Here is a 24,077-nt window from a genome sequence, read left to right on the forward strand (position 1 = left end):
TCGCTCTCCCCCAGCGCTACACAGGAAGCAGGGTTAGAAACACATTTAGCTACAAATGACAGGTAACCATTTCCTGATCCCCCCTACATCCTTAACAACTCCCATAATTCTTTGTCGACAGCTTCAGACTCCTTCAAACCTCATTTTTTTGTTGCATAACAAGGCTGTGACTGACGACAGTTTGCTCACATCATTTTTTTTGGTGTAATCACAATCCCATGCTACAAAACCCACAACACACGTACACACTCTCATTTACAGGGCAGCTGTGAAGGTTGAAACTCCTCCTTAGCAAGTCAAGTGAGTTCGCCCTCCAACCCCCCCTCCCACTCACAGAAATCTACACACACCATCTTTTTCTTAACCCACCAGAAAGAGTCACAGATGGGTCCATAAGCTGTCAGCAAAGCCATTATCCGGCCCAGCATCTGCCTGTCTTGACTTCTATATACTGTTTAATGCAGTCGGCCAGTCACTTAGTCCCCCGGCTCCTGAATAGGAGCAGCGTGGTCGGCCCGCCCAAATAAATGCTGCGTTTGTCTCCTCTGCCTTTTGTTTTGTGTTTTTTTTTTGAGAGGGGTAGGTGGAGAAGAAGGGGGGCAACGTGTCACAGGCTCAATTTACCCTCGCTATTAACCAAAGCCCCAGAAGAGTTACTGGGATGTCCGAAGAGGGGTGTAAATAGTCCACATATGGTCAGTCAATTCCCCCAAGTCCCCAAAATCCAAGTTTGACACATCCCCTTTTCACTCCCTCTCTATCTGTCTCTCACACACACTTGCATACGTACTCAATGTGTCTCATGTCGCAGTGGACATATTTAAGCCTTTGTGTCCCTATCCGACCCCCCCTACAAAAACAGCAATGCCGAAGTCTTTCCAACAGTCTGTTTCAGCTAAATCCTCCATTCTCCTCCTTCCTCTCCTCCTTGTTTTTCTCTTCCCTGGGATGGCGTTGCACGGTGGGATCCATTTTGGGCTTTCTTGGCTCCGGGGAGGTTGTTTTGGCTTGGAGTCCCGTGCACTGTGTGCCTCTCAGGGCTTCAGTTTGGTTAAATTAAACAGTTTTCTTTTCTCCTCTAACCCCTTCCACCCACCCACCCCCTTCCAACTGCTCCTCTCTTATTTTGCGGCTTAATGCTCCTCGGCTCCCGGGCGATCTTGCCGAGGTTGCGTTTCCAGGCCTTTCTCCTGCTCAGATAATTTCACCCTTTTAAGGCTCATATTTTCTCATATTTCGATGAACTGACAAGAGCCAGTGCCATGTCTGCAACCCCCCGCTCCTCTAAACTGAGGTGGAGCAAAAGTATACAGAGAGAAGTGGAGTGTTTACAGGGGCCATAAATACAGCATTTTAAGATATAGCATATGTATACAGGCAGGCAGCGATATGACGGTTAGAGTGGATAATTTGATTGGCCAAGGCTATTTGACGGTGCCAAATCGATGTGATCAGATCTTAGGGATAGCGAGGCGATGACGGCAAACAGGGCACTCTGAAACCACAGGTTTACAAGGTTGGAAAAGATCCGGGGAGCAGGGGAAAGGTTTCTTCTCTTCCCTCTCCTCCTCTTTGTCTCAGCAAGAGAGGTAATATATATCCTGATGCTGACTTGGCATTATATTTCATCGTTACAAAGGTCATTTTGGAATGTATTGTGTGTGTGTTTGCTTGACCACTCTAAAAGGCATGCGAATACTGTTAATGGACGCTGAAGTGGAGACGCCTCAGGGCTGACAAGCTCGATTAACGTAGCCTTAAAAATGCATGTAGAATCCGGGGAAGCCCAGCGCTGTGGACGTGGGTTTACAAGGTCATGTGCTGCAGTCTTTGTGTGTGCTTATGAGCCAAGCTGTGGGGAGTAGTGAGCTGTAGGGGTGATTGGGTGGCTGCCTTCCGTCTTGGCACAAGTTTGCCACCAAAACACTCTTTTACACCCCATGTGTCACCCCGTGAATCTTCGGCACCTGCCACTTTAATTTGCATTACATTATATTTTAGAATTTTAGGCGTGTTTGTGACGCTTAAGCAGACACGTGTGATGCGTGTGGCAGTTGAATAAACTTATTTTAGGTTGTTGTTTTTACAGAAATCCAAGCTTTGATATGTCCTTAAAAAATCCAGCAGGTTACTGTGAGTTTATGTTGCAATTGCCAGAAATAGTTATATTAAAAATGTATAATTTGTGACTTCAAAATTTAAGAATCTCAGAAAAATGATCAGCACCTAAACAAGTTGCATTTACTACCTGAGAGCCACAGTGACTTTTAGTAGTGAGCTTATATGTTGTTGTAACACGTTGCCATATATGCATATGCATATAGACTCTTGATTTTCAGGTTTTGTGATTTTTTTCCTTCAAATAGCCATATCCAAAAGCAGCAGATCAGATCATGAAAGTGAAGTTTTTGTTCACTTTCAAAGTATCTTATGTGTAGGAGTGCAGTGATCTTCTTGAAAAAATATGAGAAAACACAAAGTTTCTCAAAACAAAAGACAGTAAACGGTTGTCATGCGAATAGTATTTTTAAGATCTAGTTTTCCAACATCTTTGTATTATAAATATTTGTTACATCTTATTTTGACCTTTTAACCATTCACAGTAAACTGATAAATGCAATTTGTAGTTTTCCGAAAACAAGGCACAAACACGTGATGGTTGATTACTTACTTTTGAGTAAGTACAGCTGCAGGCTGTTCTCATACACTGGTCGTAGCTATACCTACGAAAAGTAATGCACTGTAATACCGGACTTTCACCCAGGAGACCGGTGTTCATGTCCCGTGTGAAATCAGAAGTCAACGTTGATTTATTTGTAATGTAACTTACATACTTAAGTAACGCCACTTCCGGTGTTATTTTAACCGAAACCACAATCTTTTCCTAAACCTAACTAAGTAGTTTTGTTGCCTAACCTAAGGAAGTTGTTTCCTGTGAAGATGGAAGTTTGTTTTGGAAAGATTGTATGCATGTAATGAGCGGACATTGACATGTGGTGTTGGACATTCGTAGGAAAACGAACAAATGAGTAATAACTTTTTTGTAAGATATCATACGAACTGTTGTATGAAGATACGTTGACAGTGCAGAAAAGAAATAGAAAAACTACGAAAGAGACAGACAGGATTTTATTGTCTTAGAGTAAATAAAGAGAGAAGATGGGGGACGTACTTCCTTTCTCTTATAGTGTCCATGCATTGAAGAGGGACCACAAACCGTGATTGTACTACTCTTCCACCATCAACAACAGCAACAAAAACCAACACAGATGCCCAGACAGACTATCCCCAAGGGGACATTTACGTCGGCAACAACAGCCCCTGTTGCCCCTCTCCGCTGCCCTGCTCGCCCCCTCAGGTACTCTTACAGTTCCCTCTGGAGAAAGGGGGTGTATGTTGGGGGGGAGGGGTAGAATGCCCCCGGCTGTGCACCCAACTACCCCCCCCCCCCCAAGCCCTCTGCGGAGCCTCTTTATGCCCCCCACCCCCCCTCAGCTCCCCCGTGGGGCAGGTGACAGCCCTCCACTGTGAAGGGCCGAGGGAGCCATGACGGATTCCACAGATGGAGCGTGGAAATCGCCGGCAAAGACCTCAGCTCTGTGGAGCAACAAAGAGCCCGAGAGTCACAGAGAGAAATATGGGTGGAAAAGAGAGAGAGATGGGGAGAAGGGAGACAAAGAGAGGGTGAGGAGGAGGGAGAACGAGAGAGAGAAGAGGGAGGAGAAGGTGGTGCTTGTTTAAAGAGGGTGGCGTGCCGAAGTGCAAAAAGTTTGTGGGGCAAATTAGGAAGTGGAAAATGTGCAAGTGTGACGTTTTCTCTTTACTTTGTTAAACATGCTGGTTGTGTTCTACCTGTGAGCCAATGCATTTGCTCTCTTTGTGTCATTATGCACCGACCAAGACATCGTTATCGTTTTGTCCCATCGTCTTATCTGGCTGTATCTAAAACATCAAGTGATGAAGCAATCCCACGAAGCGAAGTGAAACAAATGAGTCCACTGTAAAAGATCTGATTCAGGATCGTATCACGACTAAACTCCCGAGACTTCAGAGGTGCCACTCTGTCGCTTCTTTTGAAAAGTTCTTGAAACCCCGGTAGCAGTCATAACCGATAGGTAATTCCAAAGTGATTAAGGATTTTCCCGGCCGCCTCAGCTTTCCCAGGGCCCAAATCCCTGTGAAATGCTGAGGAACGTGCATGCTGCTCCAGTCGGGGGGGAGCGAGAAAGCATTCCTAGCGGCCCTCCTCCATGCAGGATCTGGAGGGGGAGGCTACAAAAGGCCTCATCTCTTGTTTTTCAACCATCCTGTCCAAAACTCCAAAGCCCAGCGCTCTACGCCCCGAATTCCTTCCCCACCATCTAAAACACAAGTCCTGTAACCCAAATGTTTGTGTTTTTGTTTGGTTGTGAATGACGTGGCCTGCACCACATCGTGATAAAAGTCCAAAACAGCTGATGAAACTGAATCTTAATCCACAGTGGCCATTTTGAAGTGTCTCCTTAGAGCAGAGTGGTAGCGTATCATTCCTATTAAAATGCTAAACTCGCGCACAGATTGATATTGAGCTACGAGTGCAAAATTGCAAGATATTCAGGAGAGGCTTAAGGCAATGTCTCCATTTCTCTCGCTCCCCCTTTGAAAATATTTTACTTATTGCCTCCCTCATGCTTGAATGTTTCTTTACCAATTTGCTCCTAATGCATGTTAAGTTGACTCCCACTGCTATTGGTGTTGCAAGGGGAAAATCGCCAAAGGGGGAGAGAGGATCAGTTTCACATGAGGGGCCCTGAGATATTTGGATTCTCTTGTATTTTATTGTTGCTTCTGAGGGGGAACTAATACAGTGTTGCACACAAAACTTCCCCTACGCTGAGGGGGAATTAATTAAGTGTAACACAAAAAAGTGGTGGGTGCTTTGGCCTTGGTGAACTTAGGAGAGAGCCAATGGAGTGTTTGAAGTAGTGAGTTAAAAACCAAGCTGCCGGCTTCACAATAGTATTAATTCTGATCTGAGACAGAGATGAAAAGTAGAAACACAAAAGCTGTCAGGACAAATAATATCACTGCAGCTCAGTCAGGCTGAAGATCACACTTGATGACAAAAAAAACATACAACTTATGTATTTCTCACATTTAGGATATTGATTCAATCAATTAGTTGAATTATATTTAATTAATAGACAACAATTTAATAGAAGTTTATCTCATTTATTAAGCAAAACGGGCAAATATTGAGCTTTTCAAATGTAAGGATTTGCAGTTTTTCTCAGTTTTATAAAATTGATAACTTTGGGGTTTGGACTGTTGGACAGAAAAAACAAGTTACAAAATGCTTTACAAAGACATAACAAGCAAGAGACTTTAACAGATAATAATAATACATTTTATAAAGGGCCTCATTTTACATGTCTGTTCTCTGTCAGCTCGTTGCTTTCTGTCATTGTTGATATTTGTCTGTTTACATAAATGTGTCCATGTCCACTCTTGAATGTGTTTGTTATTGTTGTCTGTTTATTTGTTTATATGTCATCATATGTTGTTTTTTTGGTCAAATTTGGTGGTGGCGGGCCAAAAATAAATAAATAAAAATAGAGTTGATACAATAAATGGCCACTTTCCCCTATTTTCTGACATTTTGATGACAAAACAATTTATCAAAAATGTATGTAATGAAAGTAGTTGATAATTGAAACCTAAATTCAGTATTAGAATCAAATTAATAGTTTTGATAAACTTTTTTCCCGGAAGGTTTATTTTGTGAGTGAGTCAGACTTTTATGCCCTATTTAGACTCTGGACTTGACAACCTATATTTTAAGACTTGAGACCGACCCACTATGATATAATCTGATTATCACTTACAGTATATAGCTGCTACAGAGATCGCCAGTCTGAACTGTGAAGACAAAGAGAGAGAGGACACTGATTCCATAGCTTGGTTTTAGATAAGTAGACCAGCATTCACCTGACTGAACAGTTTGTCCTTCATCCAGGCCACCGCTCCTACTGTCCACACACACACACACACACACACACACACACACACACACACACACACACACACACACACACACACACACACACACACACACACACACGCTCAAAGAATGGCCCCTAGATCCAAATTAGCCTTTTGTGTGGCTTTTAGTCCACCAGTCCCCCTGTGGCGCCCTGGAAATCTTGCCCAGTGGGATTATTCCTTTGGCTCAAAATATTTTCTCTGAATGGAGGTCTGTTTGGCCACAAGACCACGAGGAGGACCGATGCCTTATGGTGCTTATGGTGTGTGGGAGTGTGTAAAGAAAAGAAATTACCCACCAAGTGAAAACTTTAAGTAAACAAGTGAAAACAGAGGGCAAATTAGCTGACATTCGGTGGTTCTGTTGAATGTTACAGCCACTTTCTTATCACACAAAAACACACCTGAAGCACCATGTGTGCTCTTCAGGGTTTCATAGGTTAGGTGTTCAATTTAGGATGAGTTGAGTGTGTGTATGTGGGGTGGACAACGTCAACTTGTTCCCGCTTAAACACATGATATCGGGAGAAAATCCTCCTCCTGACTGTTTTCCTTATTTTCCTTTCTCCTGTGTTTGAACAGCGAGTCACTCAGACGAGGGTTCGGACGTGGAGTCGGAGCCCGATCTGCCGCTCAAGAGGAAGCAGCGGCGCAGTCGAACCACCTTCACGGCGGAGCAGCTGGAGGAGTTGGAGAGGGCCTTCGAGAGGACCCACTACCCCGACATCTACACCAGGGAGGAGCTCGCCCAGAGAGCCAAACTCACCGAGGCCAGGGTTCAGGTACGAGAGGTCACATACATATGCTGTACATTCATATTGATGGATGGGATGGACAGTATGGATTTTTTCAGCCGATACCACTTCTCATGGCGGATACAGATACGATAAATGATAATTTCACATTTTTGTATTTTAAAAAATAAATTCATAACCTGTAACTTTATGCACACCTGAGGGTAAAGGCTGAGATGTAGTGAGCAAAGATGGATGATTTAATATTCCGTTCCACTCTGGTCTTTTCAAAATAAAACGACTTAGTTAGGTTGAGGAAAAGGTTGCGGTCTGGGTTTAAATAACATCGAAAGTGCCATAACTTAAGTACAGAAGTTACGTCACAAAAACGACTTAGTTAGGTTTAGGAAAAGATCGTGGTTTGGGTTAAACTAACTCCTGAAGTGCCGTAACTACGGAAGTTACATGACAAATAGATCAGCTTCGACTTGTGGTTTCACACGGGACACGAACAACGTTCTCCTGGGTGAAAGTTCTGTGTTTTTTTGACCCACCCATCCAGCCCGACCTCCTCCGTAAAATGTGAAATTTGTGTCTATGTACACAAATCAATGCATTAAATTTCGTGACTGTTTCACAAACTGCTGTGTGACTGGGCTGGGAATTCATATGATGGGTTTTTCTGAAGGGTTTTATAAGCTCAAGGGTTGTAAATCTTAGCTCAGCTTCACAGAGAACCATGAAATCCTTCAACAGGAGTTAAAACATGAACCTGTTTACAAGATGGCTGCAACACTCTGTTCACACTTTCAACACACAAACGTGCACTTAATGACCCGTCCTTACTATGAACATGCCTCACACACTTTAGACCTTGAGGCTTTATACACTCTCTGACCATTTACCTGCTGATCTCTGTTTGCTCCACACAACACACACATGCACTTCTCATCCTCACTCCCAGGGGCCCAATGTGGACTTTCCTATTTCTTATCTGGAGTCCAGTAAATTCTCCTCCACAGGCTCCATATGGGAAGTGTAAGCAGGCCACAGCATGAGCCCCGTCCATATGGGCACGGCATGTCACTCACACACTGCAGCAACCAGCCACAATACACTTTCTCACATTGTCTCTCACCTTCCTTTTCAGCTTCACACTCTGATAGATCAATGAGAGTACAGTATATGTATGTGTGGGAGGCCACTTCAAAAATAAGTTGAAAAACAATTAATACAAGGTGTTTTTTAACTTGTAATAAGTAAAAATATCTGCCAATGGAACAAGTGCAAATTTGCTTGGTAAGATTTCTTGAAATGAGATGTAATATTTAGGCCTTTTGGGATAAAGAGAGATCCTGAAATTCGCTGGGAAAACTAATTTTGAGCTGTAGTTCACTAGTATTAGGAGGATGTTGTGTGCTCAAAAGTACTATTACTTTTTCACTTCAGATATTCAAGATGCATTGTTTAAAAACAAGGAGCTTTATCTCACTGAAGTGTTACTTGTTAGGTGATTGTGCTTGGTTTAGATTTTGTGTTTTAGTTACAATAGCTTCAGCTTCTTTCATTTTAATTTTTTACTTCTAAGTTGTCGTGAATACAATGGATGAGATTGCGTAACATTGCTCTCTGTGGTCTGAGAAACACACACACACTGATCAAACGTCGTCATCGTTGTCCCTATAGGTTTGGTTCAGCAACAGGCGGGCGAGGTGGAGGAAGCAGGCGGGAGCCAGTCAACTGATGGCGTTTAATCACCTGATCCCAGGTGGTTTCCCGCCTTCAGCCATGTCCAGCATCCCTCCATACCAGCTCTCTGACAGCCCCTACCCCCCCTCATCTATAGCACAAGGTAAGAGAGGAGAGAGTGGTTGAGAAATATATATATACTGTAGCATATCATATGTCATGCTATGTGAGCATAGGGTTAGTTGTTGAAGCAAATAATACATTTAGTTTTTTGGAAAATGAAAGAAAGCTTTGCTCTTATATTGATGACGTATTTTTCATTTTATCTAGTTTTAAAAAAGAAAGTCTGTCAAGTCAAAATCTATTAGAAATGACTTACCACAGAGAGGCATGTCATTCAGACAGACATTCTCAGTCTCAGTTAACCGTCACAAGTCATGGAGAGAAGTTGTGAGATACTATCCTTAGTGTAAATCATAAGCATTTTTGTGCACTTGTGCTTTTCAAATTTATTTTTCAAATCAATAATTTTATATTGGTCAAAGTACTTGGGGTGCATCGATCTGTCTCTTTCAGTCCCGATAGCGATACCTGAGCTTTGAGTATCAACCGATATCGAGCACCGAGTTGATATGCCTCACTGTGTGGAAGTGACTGGGATCATTCTTTTATGTGTAAGGACACATCAAGCTTGACTTAATCATTGTTTTCTTAACTTTGTAAAACAAAATGTGACCAATAAATACATAGATATAGATTTATTTAATTTTTCTTTATTATTAAAATAATAAATCGTACACCAGCAACTTGGTAAATTTTCTTTTTCAAAATTAACAGGAATTACAAATCAGGTGCAAACCTTTTTAATGCAGCAACCAATTGGTCAAAACTTAAACAGGAATTAATATTCCACTATATAATGTATATAGTAAATAAACATACAATTGCATTGAATAGATTGGCCCCATTGTCACCAATACCCGATCCAGCTATTTGAGTCACTATTGGTATCGTATAGTATTCTGTATCTGTATCGGTGCATCCCTACAAAGCTTTTTATTGCTTTACCATTCTTTATTTGTTGAAACTGTTTGGAATTGTTTGTTGAATTAAAATAACCTTTAACACCGCATGAAATAATATTATATTAAAAAGATAAAAACCTCAGAACATTTGCTTTTATACATTTTGAACACACACGTTTTCAAATGTAAGTTTAGCAGTTTTGCTTCTGCTTAACTGAACTTAACAACTCCACTAGAGTGGGATGTTTTGGTTTTAATTAGACTTTCGCTGATCCCAGTACAAAACACTTAGCGGTCATGTTTAAACTGACAATCCTTACAAATGTTTTGACTCTCTCTGTGATGCCTTTCCTTTGGTTGTGTCAGAGCCCCACAGCACGGTGCATCGGCCCCAGCCTCTCCCTCCCTCCTCAGGTCACCAAGCCAGCGGTGGTGGAGGGCAGGTAGACGGAGGCACTCCCTACTGCCTCGCCTCCGGACGACACTCCTTCTCGGGCTACTCGGATGGCTTTGTGAGCGCTGGGGGACCGGCCAATCACATGAACCCCGCCATAGGAAACGGACTATCTCCACAGGTGAGCCTCAAATATGTGTATTTGAGCTGCTTAAAGTCAGACATTAAATAAATTAAGATAATCTAACTCAACGATGAAATTCTTAATTCTTAAACACAAGTATTTTAATTGAAAACTGATATTGGATTAATTTGATTTAAGAAAAACACAAAGGTAATACTAGCCAAAAGATGTTTTTTGCAGTGTATTTATTTGACTGGAATAAGACTTGTGTGTTTGACTCTGTGCATGCCTCTAGAGACTGAGATAGTTTGACTTGCTTGGATATTACCCATAACATGGCACACCAGAAGCTGGGCAGAATTACATTTGAACATGATTTCAAAGAGTTGAACCCGGTTTGAGGTGCGTATGATTTACCCTCAGACACACAGCTTCACACAGTACATCAAGAGCTTTAAAAAAGTCAAACACTCTTCTCAAGTAATATTTCACCCAGGTGTGCAACACATAAATGCACTCGCTCCCTCTCGTCTACTATACGCCATAAACTCTACAATCACTCACTCCTCTGCAGTACTGGAGGACGGGTTCACTCACTGTTGGAGGATAAAAGTAAGATGACTCTAGAAGGACAGAGGACAATTGAGTGTGTGACAAATGAGAAGTGAAAAGACAATTACAGCCAATTATCCAGGCATGAAGTCCCAAGGTCTCTGCACCTAGACAGAGGGTACAACAGAGGAGACAGAGGAGTCAGAGACCCTAACAGGCAGAAAATGAGATTTCAGTCCGGCACAGTCTGACTCCTCAGAGAACAGAGGAGTCACTCACACCAACACACACATGCTCACAGGTCCACATAATTACAGGGACACACACACACACACACACACACACACACACACACACACACACACACACACACACACACACACACACACACACACACACACACACACACACACACACACACTGTAGATAATTGATCAACTCCATGACATTTTGAGGATCAGTTAAGGATTTTGCAACATCTTTTACACAAATATTACACGACATGGTTGAGCAGCATGGCTAAGTCAACTTTTCAACCTTTTGTTTAAACTGGAAGATTGATTACTGTATTTTGTATTATTTCCAATGCTATACAGGGAACAAGGAGACATTTTTATTCACAAATAAGTTAACATCAGTGTTTAGTGTTTGGCCATTTTGTATCGTGTGTTTGGGGCAATAGGCTCGTTCGAGATTAACTGTGCCTCACCTGGAAAGTAGACGAGATCAGGCGGCAGCAGGGGGCAAAAAAAGTGACAAAAAGCTTGGACAGTTTCCAGACATTTCCAGCAGCCTTCAAAGAATTTACAGGAAGTCACAGAAATCGTTACATCCTGTTAGATCCTAACATCTGTAGGCTACTTGTAGTTTGCAGATGACATTTGGATTTATTTAGATATTTTTTTGTAAATATTAGGGCTGTCAATCGAGTAAAATAGTTAATCACGAATAATCGCAAATTAATTGCAAAATTTGTATCTTTTCAAAATGTACCTTAAAGGGAGATTTGTCAAATATTTAATGCTCTTATCAACATGGGAGTGGGTAAATATGCTGCTTTATGCAAATATATGTATATATTTATTATTTGAAATCAATTAACAACACAAAACAATGACAGATATTGTCCAGAAACCCTCACAGGTACTGCATTTAGCATTAAAAATATGCTCAAATCATGACATGGCAACAACAGCTGTCAGTGTGTCAGTGTGCTGACTTGACTATGACTTGCCCCAAACTGCATGTGATTATCATAAAGTGGGCATGTCTGTAAAGGAGAGACTCGTGGGTACCCATATAAGCCATTTTCATTCACATATCTTGAGATCAGAGGTCAACGGACCTCTTTGAAAATGGCCATGCCAGTTTTTCCTCACCAAAATTTTGTGCAGGTTTGGAGCGTTATTTAACCTCCTTCATGACAAGCTAGTAGGACAGACTGGTGCCAATGGATTCATTAGGTTTTCTAGTTTCATATGATTCCAGTATCTTCACACTAAAATTACAATTACACAGAAATTTAGGATTTTCTACAACAAGTGGTTTTGTTGGCAAAACTAAGAGCCAATCAGCTCTTTGATCAGGCGACAGCCAGGCGTTTCCCATCACCTAAAAACTGCGGCCGCCTCGATCTCGTGAGGTTATCGTCGCCCACGTGTGCATGACGTCAGAGTAAGTCGGGATCAAGTCGGACACAAATCTAACACGCATGCATTGTGCAGCGATCGTGGGTGATCAATTCTCCGCAGGCTTTGCTCATCTCAACACGCCTAATAAGTGTGTGTCGTGAGAGGATCCCCTTCGTCTGAAAGTTCATCCTCATGCTTTTTTATTACACACTGAGCATGCGTCGTACATGCTTTCAAACATGCAGAGGATACACTGCTGCTTGCATGAAACAGGAACAAACTATCCTCATGTATTTGTGCACAAACACTGCTACACACTCCCCGCAATGCCGTAGCCTCCAGGGAAGCTTCTCGTGATTGCATTCTTAAAATGTTTGCCTCGGCATTCCTCCATGTGAAAGCAAAGGTTCTAATTTATTTGTATATATTTCATACGGCAGGGAAGGAATGTCCCGTCTCAGATGTTTCCCCCCCTCCGATCCCGACATTCTTCCCTGCTAACTCCTGGACGCACTGATTCAGGCCGCTGGCAACGGCCGAGGTCCAATATGAAACACCCTGGATGGGTCGGCCAGCAGGCATCTCCTGAGGCAGGGAGAGGCTCAGGAGAGAGGGATGATGGGTAGGGGGTTGGCAAACAGACTAAAGCACAAGCACGAAGGTCACCATCAGTTTTTAAGAGCATGCATCCCTCCTCAGCGTGGCTTGTTTAAACCAAACTCTCCAAACGCAGGTTAATTTTTTAGGAAAACGTTACCGGGCATGAGAGGAAACACAACTCCCCTCTCCAAATCAACATGGACTCCTCCATTCACCTCCCCTACTTGGGAAATGATTTAAGCAGGACCATGTGTGTGTGTGGATGTAGAATAATATGTCACTTAGAGGGCCAAGAGGACCCAAAGAGCAGCGTACCTGCTTCTTATTAGGACAACTGGAGCAGCCTTGAGGCCGTTGCTCTGCTGAGAAGGAGGTGGGATATGATACATTTAGAGGTAGCAGATTCAGTTAGAGTTACTTTCATAAGTGATAAAGCCAGTCTCAATTTCTTATTAACGGTTTACTGAGCGCTTTGATGATGGACAGGTAAAGTCAGCGAACGTTGAAGGGGGGTTGTTGGTATCAAGTCTGTTTTGAGACCAGTTGAAACGTTTTGCCCCACGGCTCTTTTCCGTCCTTTGCTGGCCAAGGAATATTCCCCCAAATTTGATTATCTGGTCGCTAATAAAGACCATGCAGGTCAAGAGCTAACGGATTTCTCAAACTGCAAATCTATTCGGAGGTTGAACAGAGCCAAGCTCGCACAGACCTTTCTTTTGTGTTATCTTTGTCGGCATATCTTTCCCCGAGATAAGTTGTTATCTTGTGCCATGGTTTTTTGGAGCGGTGTCAAAAAGGAATTTTAGAATAAGTGGAGCCGTGGATCTGAGACAAATTGCTTAATTCTTCCTCTTTGGTGCTATCTCTGTCTGGGACAGGCTTTCTGGGAGCCTTTTGATGTCCGCGACAGGGGGATTTCCTATGTGTGTGTGTGTTTGTCTCGGCGTCTACACACTGCTGTGCTTGTAGACAAAAAATGAGAGATATTTAATATATTATGAAGCCTTGTCAGAAACTAAAAACACAACAGAAAACATGTCTTCCACATCGGATGCCCCTCCTCTCTTGTTTTATCCGTTAAAAATGTCCCCTTTTTTGCCGGTTAGGGTTGGTGCCAATCACTGTAATTTTAAAATCACATTGCTGTGGTGAAATTCAGCCTGTTCTTCATAATTCCATTGATGAAGTCTACATGAGCAAACAAATGAAAGGTGACGAATCCATTGTCTTCTGCTCATTTTCAACACAAGTTAACTGTATTAGCTACCGCAGCAAGTCCTACTAACATTAGAGCCACTCACAGTGCTCTGACAGTAGACAAAGCACAGCCCAAAACTAATTTAACTTCATTCTAGGGCTGTCAATCATTACAATATTGAATCGCAAATTAATCGCACATTTTTTATCTGTTCAAAATGTACCTTAAAGGGAGATTTGTGCAAATATATGTATATATTTACAATTGGAAATTAATTAACAACACAAAACAATGACAGATATTGTCCAGAAACCCTCACAGGTACTGCATTTAGCATGAAAAATATGCTCAAATCATAACATGGTAAACTGCAGCCCAACAGGCAACAACAGCTGTCAGTGTGTCAGTGTGCTGACTTGACTATGACTTGCCCCAAACTGCATGTGATTATCATAAAGTGGGCATGTCTGTAAAGGGGAGACTCGTGGGTACCCATAGAACCCATTTACATTCACATATCTTGAGGTCAGAGGTCAAGGGACCCCTTTGAAAATGGCCATGACAGTTTTTCCCCGACAAAATGTAGCATAAGTTTGGAGCATTTTCTATCCTCCTTAGTGTGACATTGTTGGTACCAATGGATTCCTTAGGTTTTCTAGTTTCATATGGTACCAGTATCTTCCCTCTAGCTTTAAAACTGAGCCCGCTACAACCTAAAAATCACAAGTTGCGTCAATGCGTTAAGGAAATTAGTGGTGTTAAAACGAATTTGTGTTATTATCGCGTTAACTTTGACCGCCCTACTTCATTCCTTCTTTCTTTCCTTCCTATCAGGTGATGGGTCTGCTGAACCCGGGCGGTGTGCCACATCAGCCCCAGAGCGACTACGCCATCTCCCCTTTGACGGGCGGCCTCGAGCCCCCCGCTGGCATGGCCGCCAGTTGCAGCCAGCGCATGGATCACATCAAGGGCCTGGAGGGTCTCACCAGCGTCCCCTCCATGTCGGCTCTGCCCTCTCTGCCTAGCTCCCAGTCCTACTGCCCCCCCTCCTACAGCTCACCGGGCTACACCGTCGACCACGTGGCGTCCTACCAGTACGGCCAGTACGGACAAAGTAAGGTCAATAGACTTCACCTTTTTATTCTCACCTTTTACTTCCACACCTGCACGAACAAATTAAAAAAATCATATCATATGTAATGATAATTAGGGCGAAATAAATAAATAAAGTTGTAACTGGTCGAGGAGGAGTCTTTTAGAAGAATATTTATCATATTATTATTATTATTGTTGTTATTATTATTATTATTATTTGGGCATTGTATGCCTTTCTTTTACAGTGATAGTGGAGAGAGACAGGAAATGTGGGGAAAGACATGCAGCAAACGGTCGGGCCAGCCGGGAATCAAACTGGGGACCCGTGTGGTTAAACACTCGGCTATCGGGTCGCCGGAGGTGGATCAAATTTTAACTATCATGTATACTCTTGGGAAGTGTAATCTAAAACAATGTGTCATATTTCATAAGCTCATCATATCCATCCGTTGCATTCTTTATGATTTGGTGGGTTGGACATCATTGAACACTTGCAGACAAGTGCATTGGTATATTTCTTTATTTATAAAACGATACTAGATAAACTTCCATCTAACCTCTGTACCCTTCTCTGTCTTAGCTCTGGTAGTTACCAGCTACGCTCCTCCAAGTTGTTGCTTGTTAATGTATCCCGGGTTTTGACAGATCTGGGGAAAACGGCATTTTCCTACTATGCACCTTGGGCGTGGAATAATTTACAAAAATACTTAAAATTAGAAAAACCATAAAGAATGTGTCGATAGAGGCATGTGGTTATTTTTCTCGAGATGCCACTGTGTTAAACAGCTCTTGTTTTATGTGAATTATTGTATATCATGTTGCATATGTTTTATTGTGTTGTGATTTTGTTTGGCTGCTACCATAGCCAAGTCAAGTCAAATTTATTTGTACAGCCTATATCACAAATCACAACTTTGCCTCAGGGGGGCTTTACAATCTGTACAGGATACGACACCCTCTGTCCTTTACAGTACGACCCTCTCATCGGATAAGGAAAAACTTCCCCCAAAAGAAACTTTTATACCTTTTAAATTCTTGTAAAAGAGATTTTTGATCTCAGTGGGACTTCCTAGTAAAATGGAAAAAAAATAAAAAAGTAAAGTAAAATAAAATTAGAATAAATAAATAAATAGTATGGTTTGTAAGTAAAATATTAATTTACAAAGTAACTCGTAACTGTAGCTATCAAATAAATATAGCGGAGTTAAAAAGTACAATATTTTCCTCTAAAATGCAGTGGCATAGAAATATGAAGTAGCATCAAATAGAAATGCTCAAGTAAAGACAAGTACCTCAAAATAGCACTTAAGTACAGTACTGAAGTAAATATACTTAGTTACGCTCCAGCAGTGCAACTATCAGTTGACTCCATTCACACTGACTGCACTTAGTTTATAATCTTTAAGTGATGCTTGACATGCTTTAAAGAATGGGACACATTTTGTGTCAGTAGGTATCCTGACATGAAAACATGAATCATATTGAATAGGGGAGTACTGATGATCATGTATTTCAGATAAATCATATTTTTCTGCAGTTCGATAGTTCTTCTCAGCCTGTTCCTGAATTAGAAACCTAAATGTGTGAGTGGAAACGGAGGTAAAAAAAACACTGACATAGCTTGATTTACTGTACACACAGCATAAAGATAACGGTCATTACGCAGCTATAGCTTGATTCAGTGATGATAAGCACATTTTGTAATGATGTGAATAGTTTTAAAAAGCGTTACATTAGTTGTGCGGCTCTCGCAGTTGCTGTCAAAATCTTAATTATTTTGGAGAATACGCTTGTCTCAGGGCTTAAAAAAATAAATAAGCCACAGGATTGTTTTTTTTTTTTTAAATCTATGACCTTAAGCAATTTGAAGACTTTTCCAATTTTCTAGTGCAAACCGCTGACTGGTTTCATAGTGAGGTTTCAGTGAAAGACGATGAAAATCTAAACCAAGTCAGCTGATGCAGTGTTTGATTATCGGGCGTTCTGTTAGTAAGACACATAACTTGTAACTGCAGATTCCTCGCTTTGATGGAAAAAAAAGCTGACAACACAGCGCAGGTCGCTGCTGGTACTGCTTGTTAAATGCAGCGAAAAATTTTTCCGGGTCCAATCATGCAGTCTCAAGTGTTGGGGTTAATTGTGCAGATCTGATTCCATCTATGAAGCGATCAGCCGAGCGCTGATACTGAAATCTGCGGTTAGGTACGCTGTGTAGAGTCGGCTCCCATCAGCGGTGCCTGATGGCCCTCCTCGGACTGGTTGCCCTCGGAGAATACCTACCTGTCCAGCAGTGACACTTCACATTACTGTTACTTTAAGGGTTAAAATCAACTTCAAACAAATCTCCGTCGAACTTTGGAAGTCGTTATCCGTCACAGCGTGATTACAGCGGCCGCCGTTTCCAATTTTGGTCCACAGGGGGTTGACCAATCAGGTTCATCCACTGACCTTGTAGCAACCTCGAGACAACCCTTCAAAGAAGCGTGGCAGCGCTCCAACGAGTCTGACTGCATGTAGCTCCATGTGTATCAAATGAATATCTGACTTAATATCCGAGAGCGGCGAACGTCTAATGAAATATCTCGGTCAGATATCGCAAAGCGAACAGAATAAAGAATTAGTGCGACACACATGAAAAACCTCGAGCATGTGGCACTGTGCAACCAGGACAGCACACGCACTCACATACACCTCCACAGCGTTTCAAGCCCGAGCAGTCCATCTTGATGTGATTAATCAGTGCGACTGGATAGCCGGTGTGCGGTTGGGTTTGGAGCTGCAGAGGAAAGGTCCTTTCTGGGGGTGGACGGATCCTAATAGCCTCTGGCAGGGCGGCTATTAGAAACAGGTGCTAGGACTGAGGTCAGCTGGGGAGGCAGTGTTGGAGGCTCCAGGTTCCAGTGGAAGAGACCGGTCCACACTGCTGCTCAGTTTTGACGACATACACTGGATTGCCGCTCGGAAACTAAAGTGGTAATCCACGAAATACTTTGTTTGTTTTTATTTAGGTAACGTCTGTGTTGCTAAGCAGGCCGTGCTGTGGTGTTTTTGCTCAGCACTTTGCAGCGGTCACCTGTCAATCAGTGCGCCCAGTTCCGTCTTGAGTCTTTCTCTTTGGATTTTCTGTTGATGAAGTCTCTTTACCTGTTAAGCCACGGTTAAGTCTTCCTGAAACAGAGACATGAAACACATTACTTCCTGTGCATCAGAGCAAATATCTTCAACAACAATTAGTGTTAGAGAGTACCTGTTTAAAAAAATGTGTTTATTGTTCTGTTTGGGTTCCTTTTTACAGCCTGTTTGCACAAAAAGGTGTATGAATACCACGATAATGCTCAAGGCATGTAGCGTGCAGTACGAACGCCTTTCTCGCTTTTGGCGTGTCATCTGTACGCTATGTAGTCTGTACTGCATCCAATGTAAAACGTGTAAATATGCTACGCTCAGAACTAGTGACGTAGAATAAAAAGGGAAAAACACCGCTTATGGTGGGCGGGACGGGAGGTGATTGGTCCAACAAACACAAGTTTCAACCAGGAGACCGTTGTTTTGTTTTCTAGATTTACGTTAGTGACGTTTATCACGTGTTTTCCGTACTTATGTTACATAGTTTTGTACTTATTTTAAGCCCAACCATGACGTTTCTCCTAAACCTAAATATGTGGTATTGTTGCCTAAACCTAACTGCGGACGTTAACGTGGTTTCGTTGCGTGGTGTAAAAATGACACACGAAAAGCGGCCTTCAAAGGACACGCGTAAAGGCTAAAATGCGTCCTCATGTCCGTGTAATTTTGTGCTATTTATACGCCTTCCTGTGAGACCGGGTTGGTTTTTTTAAAAGCTCAAAATCCCACTGATACTTCATGACATCTACTTGCCTATAACAATGACTCTGAAGTGATGACATGTTTCAGAAAATGACAATACGTATTACTTTTGTTTTGGGTCTCCAGACTCCAGCTGTAAAACATGGTTAAATACAATATATGATCTTCATCAACTCTGTAGCTGTGACTGGTGTTGACTGGACTTTTTACACAGCATGAACTACTTCTTCCTAATCCATTCATTTTAATTTCTCTTATTGGAGTTGTGTAACAGTTTGTTCATAAGAGGTCTGGTTTGACCTCTCTAAACAGAAGTAACACCACTATAGGATGACATACTGTACATTTCCTCTCACATGAACAACAAAAGGAATATTTGTTCAAGCATAGCTCATATAAAATATAAAACATTTAAAATTATTTTTTTTCGTGTGATGACAACTCTTTATTGTCATTTCCATATTTTGTCACATCATCAAATGTGCAAGATCAGTTTGCGGCAAAGGAAAGGGTTACTACTTCAATACTTACATATTGAGTTTTTATAAGGTTAGGGGGAAATAAAACATATTTTAACTAACTAGCTATATAAAAGGTGGATTTAAATTAGTATTATTATTTTACACATACACATCTATAATTTAAAAATATTAGAAGATGTGTATTTTTATAGCCTGATTCCAGTATTTCTTTTATTAAATATGTTAAATTGTACTACTTTAAGGTCTATGGAAAAAAAAACAATTGAATAGTTTACACACTGCAGGGCTCCAATGTTTATTAATTTCCTCCATAGTTACGTTTCGAGCAATCTCCCTGTTTATCTCCCCACTGTGTACACGTATAGATATATACGCATGCACACACATAACAACACTGTAAATGTGTATGTGCATGCATGCAATTCAATCATGTAAGGTGACATATGATTAATGTCTCCAGGATTTTTTTTTATATATAATTTATATTATATATATATACATGTAAAATATTAGGAGGAAAACACTCAATAGGGTGTCCCTGATCACCGTTGGGCTTTTAGGCCGTCATCAAGTACGGGAGAATATTAAAGAGACGCCTTTATTTGTCCTATATAAAAAAGGTGCAATAATTTCAGCCAGAGGCCGACAGTAAAGAGACCATACGTACGACAGGTAATACAATACATAGAGGATATGAATGACTAGTAGTGGGTGAAGAGGGTCACAAAAAAGGGCGAATGTCCATACCATTTTTATGCCTATAAATACATAACATTTTAATTATTTAGAATTTCTTTCCCAGATTTCTATTGCTAGCAGTGTAGAGGAGGCTTTAACGCAGCTTTTAGACCATGTTGGGAAATACAATATACTGAAAACACAAGTGAACACTTAAAGTATGTATATAAAGTTCACATAAATAAAGCATTTTAGAGGCTTTTTTGTTGTCTGGAGGTGGGGACTATATGGGGAGTATCATGTATGTATTATGTATACTATATATATGATATAAGATTCTTCTTCTGAGTGTGAAAGCGGAGGCATCCTCACACTTCTGTTCTCCCTCCATTGACCTTACACCCCAAACCACTGTTAGCACATGCTATGCTAACAATAGCCACATGTTAGTGGAATGCCACGCTGAAACATGTGCCCACAATTTATTACAGCCATATATCTCTTTTATATCTTTCCACCTTATTTTTTTAAATCCCTTTTCACTTCTAATTTAACAACTGTTTCATCCTTTCTTTTACAGGTGCCCTTTCTTATCTGAGGCCTGAAATCACCTGAGGACTTCATCACAGAGGGACATTGTGTGTGTGTGTGTGTACAGCCATGGAAATCTTTTAATATCTGGACCAAAATTTTATTTTGCTACCATTCACCAGGACACATTCTCTACTGCAGGACGTTATATTATTCATTCTTGTTGGAGAAATGGACAAAAAAAATAAAGAAGAAGGGACCACAAGAAGGAATATCAGACCAAAAACTGTTGATTGACTGTGAACAAAAACAAACTGTTGATTGACTGTGAATATTGCATCGGTGTTGTAGATGAGCGGCAGAGATGTCAGCGCTTAATGAGGTTGGTGCAGCGGAGCTCTCTTTACCATGAAGAGGCACTTTCCAGGCGACCCTAGTGACCAAACGCCACTCTGCCTGTGGGGTCTTTGTGAGGACAACAAACCCAAATCCTCTTCGACATAATCTGCCAGCCTTGCCTACATGTTTACATATCAGGCCACATGAGTGCATACTAAATTCCATGTATCCCTAAATTGTATCTGCTGAAAGGGGAAAAGAAAAGGGCTTTGTTGATTTTTTTTTTGCATTTATTTGAGATCTCTGCATCCCACACATGGAGAGACATTCCAGAGACAGAGAAAAACAAACGTGAGTGAACAAATCTGTGGGTTTTATTGTATCAGAAACTCTAATGTACACCACAGCTGTACTGCAGTTAAAGTTCATTCAAACATTCCTCCTACCTCCTCCCCCTCTCCCTCTCTCTCTCTCTCTCTCTCTCTCCTCTCGCCTTTCTGTCTTACTCCTTCTGTCTCATTGATGTTTCGGACGGTGAGGCAGGGATCCCGGCCTTTTGTAGTTTTAGAGAGGAACTCGGAGGAGGTCAGGAGGTGACTTTAGGGAAAGTGACAGATGAGAGAGCAGTAGAGGAGGGCGGCGGAGAAGTGGCTTTAAAGGAAGAGGGGTGGGGGGGGGATAGGCAAGATCGATCACAGGGGTTAAAAACCCTTTAAAGATCCTCTCCCGGCGAGAAAAAGCCACCAGGTCACAAGTCACGACCGAGAGACACTTGAGAAACCGAGAGTTTAGACTAAAGACAGCCATTCTCCCAGCTGACCAGAAGTGCAATATCATGTATCTTAAGAGTCGCCATTAAAACAATAATAAAAATCAAACGTGCCTCTTAAAGTCTTACGAAACTCTTTGGATCCATTCTCTGGATCTAGTTTAGGACTTTGCAAAGGAGCAACACATGTGCCTTTGAAGGCTTTTGGGTCCAAAACAAATACGAAACATTGTTAATCCCGCTGTCATAGCACACTGAGGACCACATTTGTAAGGACTTAAGTCAGTGTAGTGTCACGAGGAGCAGAATAAATCAAGGGAATGCCAATGGAAACAGAAAGTTAGCAGGAATGACAAAGCCAAATCTGTATTTTATTTTTTTTTGTGTTGCTTGGGACCCTTTTTTTTGTTTCCATTTTGCATAAAAATATTGATTAGGTTTGTAACGCATTCCGGACATATTTATTGTCTTCTGTGTGTCAAAAGTGTAAAAAATTCCCCACAATGTACAAGTGAGTGGCAATACTTTACCCATCAAACAGAGCGCCTCCATACGCACTCTTGTTTTGTACATCTGTCTATGTTCTTTTCATTCCTTTTGATATATTTTTTTGTATTATTTGACAAAGCGATATGACATAACGTCACGTGTACAAGCGCATTATCACTACTATTTATAATAAAATAAAAATTCTGAAAATAGCTGCTTCTGTTTTGCTCATTTTTGTTTTTTGTTCATTACTAAATAGAGTCTTTGTGTTTATTTATTGCCAGAAGAAGAAAGCGATTCACTCAATAGACGAACACCAGTGCACTCGGAGACAAATGTGTACTTTTGAAGCCGCTCATGTGAACCCTCCAACCAAAATAGGCCCGGCCAAACGGGCATCACCAGACGTTTGATTTGATGCTGAACACAACAGGCTTTCTCACAGACGGCTGTAAACGCTCAGGCATCTGCATTGGTGTGTATTAATACCCCGGCTGCCCCCCCCCGCTACTGTAACAAACTGACTTTTGTTTAACAACCTCTCCGATGAAGAGCCTTAAAGCGTTTTGGACAAACAGCACACCCAGGCCCTCCAAAAAACCTCTGCAACCCATCCACCCTGCTTACACACACACACACACACACACACACACACACACACACACACACACACACACACACACACACACACACACACACACACACACACACATACACACACACACACACACACACACACACACACACACACACACACACACACACACACACAGGGCCCACTCTGTGTGTGTTTGTGCACCACATGCATTCATACATTATGTTCACATATAGTGTTGTTTCTGTGTGTGTGTTCATGCAGCCTGAGGGTATTAAGCCTAATTATAACATTCTTCTGATTAATCGTGTCTGCTCACAGGCCTCGGCGAGGGGTGGGGCGCGGCGCTGTGTGCAGCTCGTGCAGCGGGACCACACACTCTATAAATAAAGTCTAAGTCAATAACAACGTCAAGGATCACTCATAGTCTTGTCAGCTCTGTTTGCTAAGTCTGAATAATTCAGCCAATGAGGGGACACCGAGACACACACACACACACCAACAACACACTCTGGAAAAAGTACAAGCGCTCTAATCACCTGCGGATACACACACGTTGGCGTACAGATGTGAACATGTAGGTACATTTGGGCACACACACACACACACACACACACACACACACACACACACACACACTGTTTGCTTTCTTAATCAGTCCGCACCATTAAAGATGAAGACAAATCACACCTGCAGAATTCCAACGCATAGACATTACTTTTATTAATGAACCCTCCCGTGCACTGAAAAGGCTATTATTTCTTTAATACACCCCAGAGTGTAGTTAAATGGAACTATTTTAATGGTATTTCATACCGCCTGCCTCTGATAATGACAGATTTTTGGGATTGTCGGACCCTCGCCTGGCAGCAGGTCTTTTTGCTCCACACACACAGCTTTATTCAAATAAATCCAAATTAAATAAATAATAATATTTTTTTCTAAATTTTTTTTTGTTTTAGGTACATAAATTTGTAAAATTAGTATCACATTTACACAGCTTACAGAACACTTGACTTGTAGATGTTTTATTTCACTTCTTATTTTATTGTTGGTCATTGTTGCTTTTTATTAGGGCTGTCAAAGTTACTGTGATAATAACGCAAATTTGTTTTAACGCATCTTATTTAATTTTTTAAAACTAGAGTGAAGATACTGGTATCAAACTAGAAAACCTAATGAATCCATCGGTACCAACCATGTCATACTAGCTTGTCGCGAAGGAGGTTAAATAACGCTCCAAACTTACGCTCAATTTTGGTGAGGAAAAACTGGCATGGCCATCTTCAAAGGGGTCCCTTGA

At 41.5% G+C, this 24,077-nt stretch overlaps 1 protein-coding gene across 9 annotated transcripts in view; it reads left to right on the plus strand.

The window, feature by feature from the left end:
• pax3b (paired box 3b) overlaps positions 1–24,077 on the plus strand; it is a 103,838-nt gene that overhangs the window by 14,147 nt on the left and 65,614 nt on the right. For 4 of the 9 annotated variants that reach the window (XM_074641275.1, XM_074641274.1, XM_074641271.1 and 1 more), the window contains exons 5-9: positions 6,604–6,803; positions 8,442–8,607; positions 9,836–10,044; positions 14,803–15,082; positions 20,632–22,391. In XM_074641275.1, the coding sequence (XP_074497376.1) occupies positions 6,604–6,803; positions 8,442–8,607; positions 9,836–10,044; positions 14,803–15,082; positions 20,632–20,666 (890 nt within the window). In that variant the 3' untranslated portion in view covers positions 20,667–22,391. Of the gene's footprint in view, positions 1–6,603; positions 6,804–8,441; positions 8,608–9,835; positions 10,045–12,610; positions 12,793–14,802; positions 15,088–20,631; positions 22,392–24,077 lie in introns of those variants that run through there. The other 5 variants (XM_074641277.1, XM_074641272.1, XM_074641276.1 and 2 more) reach the window with 4 other exon arrangements.

The sequence above is a fragment of the Sebastes fasciatus genome, chromosome 7, assembly GCF_043250625.1.
Source record: "Sebastes fasciatus isolate fSebFas1 chromosome 7, fSebFas1.pri, whole genome shotgun sequence".
Classification (NCBI taxonomy): domain Eukaryota; kingdom Metazoa; phylum Chordata; class Actinopteri; order Perciformes; family Sebastidae; genus Sebastes; species Sebastes fasciatus.